This window comes from Sus scrofa, chromosome 14, assembly GCF_054392235.1.
Source record: "Sus scrofa isolate SSC_HxYL_T2T_F1_AM1 chromosome 14, Sscrofa_HxYL_maternal_Yorkshire_Landrace_v2.0, whole genome shotgun sequence".
Classification (NCBI taxonomy): domain Eukaryota; kingdom Metazoa; phylum Chordata; class Mammalia; order Artiodactyla; family Suidae; genus Sus; species Sus scrofa.
In genome coordinates, this window is record NC_139396.1 from 54,271,940 (window position 1) to 54,285,606 (window position 13,667).

The 13,667-nt window shown below is 41.3% G+C and overlaps 1 protein-coding gene across 27 annotated transcripts in view; it reads left to right on the forward strand.

Annotated features, from left to right (window-relative positions):
* CIT (citron rho-interacting serine/threonine kinase) overlaps positions 1 to 13,667 on the forward strand; it is a 176,147-nt gene that overhangs the window by 37,408 nt on the left and 125,072 nt on the right. For 16 of the 27 annotated variants that reach the window (XM_021073543.2, XM_021073545.2, XM_021073548.2 and 13 more), the window contains exons 8-9: positions 3,692 to 3,895; positions 5,371 to 5,524. The exons of the other annotated variants lie outside the window; for them this stretch is intronic. In XM_021073543.2, coding sequence (XP_020929202.1) covers positions 3,692 to 3,895; positions 5,371 to 5,524 — 358 coding nt within the window. The remainder of the gene's footprint in view (positions 1 to 3,691; positions 3,896 to 5,370; positions 5,525 to 13,667) is intronic. 27 annotated transcript variants of the gene reach the window in all.

The following is a 13,667-nucleotide window of genomic DNA, read 5'->3' on the forward strand; positions in this document are numbered from 1 at the left end:
GCCAGAATGTGACAAATAGATGAGAAGGAATTTAAGCAAAGGCCCTTTTGTTATAAAAAGAGCAATACTTGGCAGTCTAGATCAAGTCAAGTATGAATATAAAATTACCTTTTTTTTTTTTTTTTTTGGATTTTTTGATCAGCGGTGGTAGGTGAAATGTGTTTTCTGTAAAAAGAATATTTTATAGGTCTAAAGTAGGTTTTAAAAGTTTTTTGTACTCAAAAATATAATGTGGATATATATACACATATTATAAATATACTGTATATATAGTATAGTATATAAAATATAATTCACACTTGCTGAAATTATTGTATGTTACCCCCAATCCATTCATCCCTTTCCATACCACTGCCACATATTGTCTGTGTATTTTGTGTATTTGTGAAGCTTAGATCTGCCGAGTTTTCCATCCTCCATTGTCTTTACTGAAGCTTGTTAGCTAGAATGTTGCTTTGGAGTGTTTGCACCAAGAAACACAGGTGGACCATACTGTTTGGGGGTTTGCATGTTGAGCTGAGGTTTCATCCACTTTACCTTGTTAAAATCTCAAAGAATGGCAAACAGTTAACAGTTCCAACCTGTCTCACTCAGCTCTCATGAAAGCATTTGTAAGGAGATTATAAATGAAGAGCATTATAGCATGTTAAGTGATAATCACTACCATTTACCAGTTGGAGACCCATAGGAGATAACCCTTTTTGAGATTTATGTAGGAGTGAAAAGATTTTATTACTTTTCCAACAAGAACGTAGTGAATATTTTTTCCCTCTTGTTTCTGCAACTGTATGTTTATGCCTTGGGCGGCTAGGCAGGAAAGTTAGGTTGAAATAGTTTTATGTATAAGCATTTTATGGGAAGGATGTTGGGAGAAGGAAGGCTGGTTTTCTTACCTTCTCATCTGTTTATAAAAGAATCGATTAGATTTTGTAAAGGAATCTGCTAGTTAATCCTTTTCTTTCTTTCTTTTTTTTTTTTTTTAAACCCTCTTTCTCCCCAGATGTGACCGTCTTCTCTGTCGCCTAGTCATTTTATTTTTGTGTCCACCTGAACTGGTATATTTTCTTCCCTGTCAATACAGTGAAGATTAACTCAAGTTTAGTAAAATTGGGGCCTTGTTAGGTTGTGTTTTGCAGGCAGGCTGGGCACCTCTAGTACATGTTCCCACTTTTAATATCTTACCCAGATTAGCTGGCTGTGAATTGTTTCTTGGAGAATTCAGAGGAGAATACAGGTCTCTTGTAAGATCCTTATCAAGATGTGCGAGATTGCGTGTTGAACAAGTTTAAATGTACTTAGAGGTCAGTAGCTAATAGAAACTTGGTAGTCATTAATTGTCATTAAATGTCTTTGTTGGAGTTCCTATTTTGGCTCAGCGCTAACAAACCTGATTAGTATCCATGAGGATGCTGGTTCGATCCCTGGCCTCGCTCAGTGGGTTAAGGATCTGGCATTGCCATGAGCTGTGGTGTAGGTCGCAGACGAAGCTCAGATCCTGCATTGCAGTGGCTGTGGCGTAGGCCAGTGGCTACAGCTCTGATTTGACTCCTAGCCTGGGAACCTCCATATGCTGTGGATGTGGCACTAAAAAGACAAAAATAAATAAATAAATAATGTACGGGCCCCTTTAAAAACACTATTAGACATAAATATGGGCAATTACCTGCTAAAATTAGTTGGCAAAAATTAGTTGGGGAGCTATCTGATTCTCTGGGCTAAGTCTAATCATTAGTTTGAAAAATGAGGCATTGACAGTTGATGTCTTTTGCTGGGTCATGCTGATAAACATGACTAAGTGACCAAGCCCTGGGAACTGCCAGGAAGGAGAACTGAATATTCCCGAACAATCTAGTGTGATGATAAAATAAAACCCATTAAGCACCAACCATGCATTTTGAGGATTGTGTATTAATGGTTCTGCAAAATAACTAGACATAAAAGGTAAATATTTAATCATCGATCCAGTTGGCATTACTAATACGTAGGCAAACCAACATGCTACAGTTTTTCTTCTTCTGATATTTAAAAAATATTTATTATTCATTGTTAGTATTGAGTTTTTGTTTTTTTGCACACACATTAAAAGACAGAAGTCTTGGCTCAGGCTTCCCAACATCAAGGCTCCCTCCCCCTTGACGTAAGCTATTATTAGTTCCTCAAGCTTAAGATGTCCTGACTGACACCAGATATGCTCTCCATTCTCCTCACTTTTGTCCATCAATAAGTACTCTGGGTTTCTTGGGTGGTGTGACCATCTAGCTTTCCCAAGTGTGTGCTGCAGTGGAAGTCCTGTTGCCCAAAGCGATGGCTGGTGTTAAGGGTAACAGGATCGCGCTGCTTTCTGGGTTTAGGGATGGAGAAAAGCCTGTGGCGGACATGAGGGAAGGGATGAAAAGAGAGGGAGTAGGGAGAATGAGTTAGTTTCCTCTAACAATATTGAAATGACAGGCTGGAAGAGCTTGGGTTTTTATCTCTGGGGAAAGAAGACCTCCTAGCATCTTCTAAACATGCACTTTCTTCTCAGTCTCCAATCAAATCAAAGCAAAGCAAACTGACTTTTTGTTATAAAGCCCAGGCTTAAAGATGGGCGGCCATGCATGTAAAATCTCTCAGTTCACTTATGGGCACTTAGTACTCTTTAATGGAGAGGGAGTGTTCTTTTGTACCATGTGGCTCCTGATGTAAGGGAAGCCTTTTGAGATGTAGGCTCTTTGGACAACTGATCAACCCAGTAAGTGACTAGCCTCAGGCTGTCTTTGTTTTGATGGGAAAAAGGTTACAGAGGTGATCCTTAGACTTCAAATTTCATAGCTCAATAAAACTTCAAGACAATGTTGAAGACCAAGTTTGCCAGCTTACTATGGAGTAAGGAATGGAGGTGAGGGGCAAAAAACATACCTCTTTCATCAGCCTCATTTCAAGAAACAAAGGATGTTTAAACACTAAACCAGTCAGAAGGACAAATTCTCAGAAATAAGGACAGTTTTTTAACGGGAATATATCTAGCTTTATGAAAAGACCTCCTACTTTGTCCTGATCCTTCTTTGTCAAGGTCAGGTGCTTACGCATCATAGGATTGGAGGGCTCTTTGTTCCTGAACAGTGTGTGTGTGGGACACACCCACAGGAACAGGAGTTGGAGTGAGGAAAGTGAACTCATCAACATTTGATCTATGGTAGAAGTTACTTAGCACTTGTTGCCCTGTGGGTGGGCCAAAGCAGGGATGTTGACTCCAGATGTTTAAACTGCAGATACCTCGACACATGTTTGCAATATTGTGTTGCCAGCTAACTCTCAGTTTTTTTAAATAAGGGGTAGATTGATCTTTTAGATTCATTGTTAGATATTGTTATCATTTTGCTGTTTTCCTAAGACAAGTCCAGTTTTCATGTCAGTAAGGTTTATCAGGACAGACCCCTTCTGTTCCAGGAATATATCCAGCTCTCATTTGTGTAGCCAAATGGTCTACATCAACAACTCTGGCCTCTTTGCCTTTGAATTATATTATGTGCTTTTTTTTTTTTTTTTTAGTAAATCATTTGCATTTCCTGATGCTGTGCCACTTGACAGAAGGTTCAAGTGCCTGGGAGAATAGTAATCAGTGGCAAATCAGCTTATGTCTGAATTGTGGTTCTTGGCAATCTATTTGAGGATAATTGAAAATTTGCTCCTTTTATTTATGGGTTTCCAGGTGAATGCCAAACTCCCGGTTGGGACCCCAGATTACATGGCCCCTGAAGTGCTGACTGTGATGAATGGGGATGGAAAAGGTGCCTATGGCCTAGACTGTGATTGGTGGTCAGTGGGAGTTATTGCTTATGAGATGGTTTATGGAAGGTCCCCATTCACTGAGGGAACCTCAGCCAGAACCTTCAATAACATCATGAATTTCCAGGTAAGGAGCCATTATTAGATTTTGAAGTAACATTGGGAAATGTCATTTAAAAATTGTGTGAATGGACGTTTGTAATGTAAACCAGCAATTCTGGGGCATAACAATAGCAAATACTTTCTATAGCACTCACTTTGTGCCAAAAAAATGCTTCTAAATGCTTTATTAATTGTATTATATTGACTCCCAGCTGCCAGTAATTGTAAGCCCATTCCATCACCTTTATGTACCATTAAAAAGGAGAAACTGCTGCCAATTAACAGTATTTCATTGATTATAAAATATGTTTTGATTTCAGTGCTGTTAAATGTGAGTAAAATGAGAGTCTTAGAACTGATGAAAATAGTTCATTAACTTGGCTAATCCTCAGTCTTGTGAGTTGGACATTATTATTTTCATTTTGCAGATGAGGAAACCAAAGCACAGAGTGGTTAAGTAACTTACCCAAAATAGCACAGGCAATTTGGCTTTGAAATCTGTTCTCTTAATACTATGCTGTACTGCTTCTTACTACCACTTAGTGCCACAGCTAGTGGCACTAAGTGGTAGTAAAATTCAGTGATGTTATGGATTAGAAATAGAGTAATAGATACATAGAGTGAAACTTATTTTCTAATAGCTATATTTGCCACTACATTAAGCCCATTTCTTAAGGGCATGATAAATACCCATGTTTTAGTTTCAACCAGAAGGAAAGAATTTATTTCACAAGTTTTTGTATCTTACCCAATTTCATCTTCCTGGGATGCTTAACATGCATTTTTCTATGTATAATACGTATTTTATAGTCTTAATACATATCTAGATTATTTGTTATTCTTGCATCTCTTTCTGAGTTCAAGTTTCCCCTGAGATAATGCCTGTGGCTCACTTGTCTCCTTTATTTCCATCCATTCATTCAGTAATGAGCCAATCTCAGGCACTGTTAGGTACCAGGTTTGGAATAATGGGCAAGGAGGAGAAAGACCCTTTCTGCCTTCTTTCTCCATCATCACGTGGAAATCAAAATACACCATGTACGTGCAAAAGCAGGGTGCAGAGGGAGCATGAAGGAGGGTCTGAGAGGAAGGGAGGGAAGAGGGGATTGGGTTGAGAAGGGCCATCTGGGCAGAGAGAACAGTGTGATTTGTTCAGGAAGCTTTAAATAGCTCATCATTGTTGGATAGCAGAGAGCGGCGAGGTGGGGAGCAGAGCTGGATGAGATGGAAGAGAGGAGCAGGGATCAGGTCATGAAGGATATTGAACCCTTGCAACCGAGCTAGGCCTATTGATGTGAACAGGCCCTTTATTTTGGGAACATGCCTTTGGTCCAAAGTTAAAAGTGCACAAAACGTCCTTCTTGGAAAAAAAAAACAACAAAAAAAACCCACCAAAATCTTATATATGAGAAAAATCCTCTTTTAACTTTGAGACAGGAGAAGCTGAATTTGTTAAGGGAATAATTATTTTATTTTATTCCCTTTTATTTTTTGGAATAGCGGTTTTTGAAGTTTCCAGATGACCCCAAAGTTAGCAGTGAATTGCTTGATCTGATCCAAAGTTTATTGTGTGGCCAGAAAGAGAGACTGAAGTTTGAAGGCCTTTGCTGTCATCCTTTCTTCTCTAAAATCGACTGGAATAACATTCGTAACTGTAAGTAGAGCCGTGTGCCTTCGGTTCTGGTGTTGGGATTAAGAAACACTTGAGAATGATCTGAAAGTATCCTGGCTCACAGGAGCTGGTATAAATTATGTAAATAAGGGTTTTAATTACCTATAGGACTAGAAAAGGGTAATGTTTCTAGTAATATTTGTACTTCAACATTGTTTGCATGGAACTGGGTCATCTATCAAACACTGTGTGTGGCCTTTGGAATATTATCTCTCTGTACAATAGAGGTACAGGTGGATAGAGTTTGAAACTTGTCACTTGATTTGACAGAATTTCTTGTCAGTAGAAAAGTAGGCCCAGGTATTTCATTCACAGATGAGGAAAAAGACTCAGATATTAGGCGAAGTGCCAGGCTTCCTCTGCTAATGACCAAGCCTGCGCTAAAGCCGTAAATGCCTTGCTGCATTTGTTTGTTTCCCTCTAAGATATTTGTCTTTGCTCACAAGCTTGTAAAATCTATAATGCATGTGCCCAGACATGGCTTTGTTATCAATTAGTGTGAACTAAATTCATTAGAAAACAAAGCCCTGATTTATTATCAGCAAAACCAAAATGCTTGGTTTTTTACAAATTGGTGATTTTTTTTTTTTCTTTTAACCTTTTTTATTCTTGGATGCGTTGTTGATTGAATGTGGTCTGATGACCTGACTGAGTGATTTTAAGTGTAGATTTGAGCCATTTGGCCTGGTCGAGTGTATGCTTTATTTTTGGTGATGAGGTGAGGTAGGGAAATGGTATCCATTTCTGGGTGTCCAAACCAGAGTTCTAGTTGGAGCAGTCTTGTAATTATAACCTCTTGCACCTTCCGTTGGAATGTACAGGTTGGATTAAGATCCAGTATTTCCAGCTCAAAGCCATTTCGAGGGTTTCCTCTAAGCCCCTGCCAAAATATTTAAGGAAGCCGTATTTCCTTAAATCTCTCCTAGCAGTTAATGTTTTTCTTCTCAGCGCCAGATTACTGTTTTTCAAATCTTTAGGTATCAACCCCCAAACCTCCAAGGTTTAGAACTTTGAGTATGTGAGTGTGTGTTCGCACACATGGCATGGAAGTTCCCAGGCTAGGAGTCAAATTGGAGCTGCAGCTGCTGAGCTATACCACAGCCAGGGTAATGCTGGATCTGAGCCTCATCTGTGACCTACACCAGAGCTCAAGGCAACACCAGATCCTTAAGCCACTGAGTAAGGCCAGGGATCCAACCTGCGTCCTTGTGGATAAAAGTTGGCTTCGTTAGCACTGAGCCAGTATGGGAACTCTAAAGTTCAGAGCTTTTAACCAACAATATGTTTTTAGTGTGGTTTTCTTTTTTTGCCTTTTTTTTTTTTTTTTTTCTTTTTCCTCTTTTTGGGACCACACCAGTGGCATGTGGAAGTTCCCAAGCTAAGGGTCGATTTGGAGCTGTAGCTGCCAATCTGTGCCACAGCCACAGCTAGTCCAGATCCGAGGTGCATTTGTGACCACCACAGCTCACAGCAACACTGGATCCTGAACCCACTGAGCAAAGCCAGGGATAGAACCTGCCTCCTCATGGATACTAGTCAGATGCATTTCCACTGAGCCACAAAGGGAACTCCTTCCTTTTTTAGTTTTGGAAAGATTTGTACAATTTCTTTTCAGTGCTGCTCAAATACTGAATCTTTTCTTGCATTACCTTTTTATCTCTGTGATCATCTTGAATAATGAATTTTTTTATGTGTGCCCTTGCTGATTACATGTAACAAGATATCTCTACTCAGGTCAGTCAGTGAATGGTGGTTAATTGCCCGAGTAACTTTATTTTGTGTTTTGGTAAAACTTGATGTTGCTTTTGGTCTTGTGTCAGAATTCCCAGATTTTTGTTTTAGTCTTTTCTTCTCAGGCAGTTTGTAAGTTTTAGGCTTATTGAGCTTCCAAGGCTAAGTACTGTTGTGTAAATCACGTACTGCCCGGGGAGGGTACATGTTGGGGTAGACTGTGGCCTGTGCTGTCCATCCCGAGGCTGGTGTTTTGGAAGGTCATGTTTATCCTGGGGATGAGATGACCCTGTGATGGGTTACTACATCCTTGGTCATCTTCATACTTGCTGCCTTCACCCTTGACTCGCTGCGTCTTCGGCGCCTCTGCTTAACTTTTCTGTATGCTAATAAATATCCACTTAGTTTTTCCTTATTTTTAACATGTTTCTCCCCTCCCACACCCAAGTCATAGCAGGGAATTCTACTCACCTAGCTGAATCCTGATTCCTTTTTTTTTTTTTTGTCTTTTTTTGTCTTTTTTTTTGTTGTTGTTGTTGCTATTTCTTGGGCCGCTCCTGCGGCATATGGAGGTTCCCAGGCTAGGGGTTGAATCGGAGCTGTAGCCACCGGCCTACGCCAGAGCCACAGCAACGCGGGATCCGAGCCGCGTCTGCAACCTACACCACAGCTCACGGCAACGCCGGATCGTTAACCCACTGAGCAAGGGCAGGGACCGAACCCACAACCTCATGGTTCCTAGTCGGATTCGTTAACCACTGCGCCACGACGGGAACTCCCTGATTCCTTTTTTAAATTTATTTTTTAAAATGAAAGTTGTACAGGAGTTCCCATTGTGGCACAGTGGAAATGAATGCGACTAGGAACCATGAAGTTGCAGGTTCTATCTCTGGCCTCCCTGAGTGGGTTAAGGATCTGGTGTTGCGGTGAGCTATGGTGTAGGTCGAAGACGCGGCTCGGCATAGGCCGGCAGCAACAGCTCTGCTTATACCCCTAGCCTGGGAACCTCCATGTGCTGCAGGTGTGGCCCTAAAAAAAGCAAAAAGAAAAGAAAAGAAAATTGTATATATTTAAGGTGTATACTGTGATGATTTGATACACATGGGGGAATGACTACTATAGACAAACTAATTAACACCTTCATCTCACAGAGTTTCCTCCCTCCTTCCTTCTTTCCTCCCTGCTTTCTTCCTCCCTCTCTTCCTTTCATTCCTACCTTTTTTTTTTTTAATTTTTTTTATTTTCCCACTGTACAGCAAGGGGGTCAGGTTATCCTTACATGTATACATTGCAATTACAGTTTTTTCTTTCCTTCTTTCGTGAGAGCACCTGAAATCTACTCTCTTAACGTATTTTCAGTGCTCCATACAGTATTAGGCATAGTCACCATACTGTACATTAGATCTCTAGGACTTACTCATCATCCCACTTTTCCTCTTTGAGCAGCATCTCCCCATTTCCTCCCATCTCCCCATCCCTGGTTACCATTTTCTATTCTGTGCTTCTTTGTATTTGAGATTCCACATGTAAGTGAGGTCATGTCATTTTTTTCTTTCCGTGCCCATCCTATTTTCCTTAGCAGCATGACCTCCAGCTTCCTCCACATTGTTGCAAATGGCAGAATTTTTACTCTTTTTTTTTTAAGTCTGAGTGATACTCCATCACATATGTATAAATATCCATTCATCCATTGACAGAACTTAGGTTTTTTCCATGTCTTTGCTACTGCGGATAAAGCTGCCATGAATGTGGGAGCACAGATGGCTCTTGGAGGTACTGATTTTATTTTCTTCGGGTGTATACCCAGAAGAGGGATTCCTAGATCACATGGTAGTTCCATTTTTAGTTTTTTGAGCAACCTCTGTGCTTTTCCATAGTGGCTGGACCAATTTATCTTCTTACCAACCATGGACAAAGATACTCTTTTCTCCATATCTTCACCAACACTGACGACTTTGTCTTTTTGATGATAGCCATCCTAACAGGTGTGAGGTGATAGCTCGAGGTGGTTCTGATTTTTCATTTTCATGATTAGTGATGTTGAGCACTTTTTCATACCCCTGTTGGTCATTTGTATGTCTTTGTCTTTTCATATCTTTTGTCCTGAATCCTGATTCTAAAACTAACAGAAACTCTTGATGCTTTTTATTTTCCAACTCCCAATGGAGAGGTTCTGAAGAGTCATGAAATACATTTGCCTAAAAAATTCTTTTTTCTTTTAATTTTCATAAACATCTTACTTTGGAATAATAGCAGATTTGTAGAAAAGTTGCAAAAATAGGACAGAGAGTTCCCATTTATCCTTCTTCCAGTTTCCTTGAATGTTAGCATCTTACATAACAGTGTCGCACTTGTCAAAATAAGGAGAGTATTGGTGCATTGCTATTAATTAAACTTCATACTTTATTCTGATTTCACCAGTTTCTCCACTCAGGTCCCTTTTCTGTTCCAGGAATCAATCCAGGATACCACACTGCAATTAGAATGTTTGTCTTTGAGGGGTCTAATCATGACCCAGACCCCTGGTGTAGCTCAGACAGTGGGTGGGATCTCCACTGAGGACTAGTAGGGCTTTTTCCTCAAGGCTCCAAGGTGTCCTCGACTACATAGGGAGCTATGGTGTTAACCTCAGTGGCTCCTAGCAGATTTTCCTCTTTTTCACCAACCTCTGATCCCTGTGTATTTGCAATCAACTCTGGATTCTGTGATTGAAAACATTGCTGGGCTCCATGCTATTTGAGCTATTTTCTAACTAGGTAATGCTAACAGAAATTATGCCTTTGTCCAGTCCTGTTCTTCATAAATACACATTGAGTGATTTTCATCAACCAAAGCACTTGAAGTCATTAGGTTTCCCAAGTTCATGGTTGCTGCTCAAATGCCTTGTGGTTCCAAGCTATTGAATATTTCCACTTTCTATGCATAGGATTGTCCCTTGATGAAAGCACTGTTAGTCTTTCTGCTATTTCACCCCTCATTCTTCTTTTTTCTTGTTGTAACCCATGAAAGGAAATACTCCTTAACACAGCAGGTAATAATCTTCTGAAACTCATTATCTCAAGAGGTTGGCCTGGCAGAATCTACATGTAATTTAAGAAGGGTCTGAACAAATTTATAAGTGACAGAATTGGGAGAGAAACTGGGACATGCCTTGGCTTTGACCCCTGAAGTCAGATGGAGCATCTGTGCCTTCCTGGATCCTGCCCCTGGGAGCTGCTGTGAGCAACACCCCACGACCCAGGAATCTGACCTGGTTCAGGAATGTTGATTCTCCCAGCAAATCAAGAGCTCTCTGCTGAGTTCCTGCCACACTCATGGGTCACCGTGTACCTTTCACCCTGATTACCAGCCTCACATGATCAGAAAGAAGTTTGAATTTTTAGCTGCTTCTTACTGTCATTATTTCAAGGCTGCTTCCCAAGTTTCAGTAGGGGGCTTCTTTTTACTTTTATTTTTTATGGCTGCACCCATGGCATATGGAAGTTCATGGCCTAGGAGTCAAATTGGACCTGCGGCTACCAGCCTACACCACAGCCACAGCAATGCCAGATCCTTTAACCCACTGAGTGAGGCCAGGGATCAGACTGTATCCTCATGGATACTAGTTGGGTTCTTCCCAGCAGGGGGCTTCTTAAGTGTACTAGCTGCCCTGGACTATGTGATTCTAGTGGTGTTTCAGATACTGGGCAGGAGTCTGATCGTACCCCCCATGCTCACCCCCTGCCCGCCTGATTATCTGGGCTTCTGGAAAGCTGAAGCTAGTCCACACCCTCCTCTTTCATGCCTTTGGGATTAGGCCTACATTTCCTGGCATTACAAACCTGGTCCTGTAAATGGGACAGTTTTACTGTTTGCTATGCCCTTCTACTCACATCTTGTAAAACAACTTACCCTGAAGGCACAGGGATGTCACCAGAACCAGCATGCATGCCCCTCTCATCCAAGACTGCCATGTCTTAACAGTGAGAAATGCATAATGAGAGTGCTCCATTAGGAACTGTTTCGTAGAACATCTGTGGCTAATGCTCTAGAGAATTTTGTCTCTTGCTCATGACAGGGCATCTCCTCTTGAATCGTCTTCCTTTTACTCTTCTCAGAAAGGCATGGTTCTTTCAAAGTTATCCTCAGTGTCCAGGTCCTCGGCATTTGTTGGCAGAGAGTACATTTCATTTCGATCTGGTCGTGACTCAGTGGTGGTCCCATGCCCCTCAGCCCTGAAATAGCCCCCTGCCAAAAGGTCTCTGTCATTGATCATTGTGCACTATTTGGCCCTGATGGTGAATCCACAGTTGCACAGTCCTGTGACTGCTCCATAAACCTGAGGGATGCTAGCCTTTGGTTTAAAGGAAAGGGGTTCTCTTTTGTAAATAGGATCATTTGTGCCATATTTTATTTTTTTATTTTTATTTGTCTTTTCTAGGGCTGTACTTGTGGTATATGGAGGTTCCCAGGCTAGGGGTCTATCATAACTGTAGCCACCAGCCTACGCCAGAGCCACAGCAACGGGGGATCCGAACCACGTCTGCAACCTACACCACAGCTCATGGCAACACCAGATCCTTAACTCACTGAGCAAGGCCACGGGTCAAACCTGAAACCTTATGGTTCCTAGTCGGATTCGTTAACCACTGAACCACCATGGAAACTCGCATTTGTGCCATATTTTAGATTCCACATATAAATGATGTCATATGGCATTTGCCTTTCTCTTTCTGCCTTTCTTCACTTACCAGGAGAATCTCTAGTTGCTGCAAATGACATTATTTTGTCCTTTTTTATGGCTGAGTAGTATTCCATTGTACATATGTACCACATCTTCTTTTTTTTTTTTTTTTTGGTCTTTTTGTCTTTGTTGTTGTTGTTGCTGTTTCTTGGGCCGCTCCTGCGGCATATGGAGGTTCCCAGGCTAGGGGTCGAATCGGAGCTGTAGCCACCGGCCTACGCCAGAGCCACAGCAACGCGGGATCCGAGCCGCGTCTGCAACCTACACCACAGCTCACGGCAACGCCGGATCGTTAACCCACTGAGCAAGGGCAGGGACCGAACACGCAACCTCATGGTTCCTAGTTGGATTTGTTAACCACTGCGCCACAACAGGAACTCCTACCACATCTTCTTAATCCATTCATCTGTCAGTGGACATTTAGGTTGTTTGCATGTCTTGGCTATTGTGAATAGTGCTGCAATGAGATGCAAACTGTTAAATTCAGAATGGATAAGCAGTGAGGTCCTATAGCACAGGGAACTATATCCAATCTCTTGGGGTAGAACATGATGGAAGATAGTATGAGAAAAAGAACATAGATATATATATGTGTGTGTGTGCGTAAGACTTGGTCACTATGCTGTACAGCAAAAATTGACACAACACTGTAAATCAACCATACTCTAATAAAAATAAAATTTAAAAAAAAGGGAAGGGATTCTTTGGCTTCCTAGCCTCAGGTGAAATTTTTACACATTATTGTGTGTAGAAATCAGCACCACGAGACTCAGTGACTCTTTGCTCTAGTCCCGTAGTCTCATAGGATATATCTGTTCCGACCACCAGATATTTAAGTTTATTACTCTATGTTACTTCAAAACAATTCAGAGTAAGGATTATTGTACCCATTCTACAGAGAAGGGCACTGAGGTAACTTGTTTCAGCACGTGAGAGAGAGAGTCTAGATTTGGGTTGAGGTCTGGGTGATTCCTAGAGCTCATGCTCTCTCTACAATACCATGCACACCTCAGCATAAGTAATTGTTGTCCATAATGTCTGTGATGCTGACAAGTAGCAAACCACTGCTTAATCTCTGCATCTCTTTGTCTATTCAAGCACATTTGGAATTGGAGGTTTTTGTTTTGTTTTTTTTGTCTTTCTAGGGCCATACCTGAGGCACATGGAATTTTCCCTGGCTTGGGGTCAGATTGGAGCTGCAGCTGCCGGCCTACACCACAGCCACAGCAATGTGGGATCCAAGCCTTGTCTGTGACCTACACCACAGCTCATGGCAATGTTGGATCCTTAACTCACTGAGTGAGGCCGGGGATCGAACTCTTATTCTCATGGATACTAGTTGGATTTGTTTCCGCTCTGCCACAACGGGAATTCCCTGGGGGTCGTTTTGAGTCTTTAAGATTCATCATGATATTTGAGTATATACAAAATGCTAAGTGCTGTGTTAGGTGCTGAAGCTCTCTTGATGAGCAAATTTGGACCCAACCCTGCCTTCAGGGAAAAACCTACAGTCTAAGCTCTCGGTCCCTTGCTTATGTAGAGCTGTAGTCCTCTTTGAATTGCCATACCTCAAAATGGTAGAAAGTTTAATGCTTAGTAAGTTAGCCACTGGCCACTTAACCACATATACTTGATCTTTTTATAGTTGTCTTCTAAGCAATTTTTTTTGGT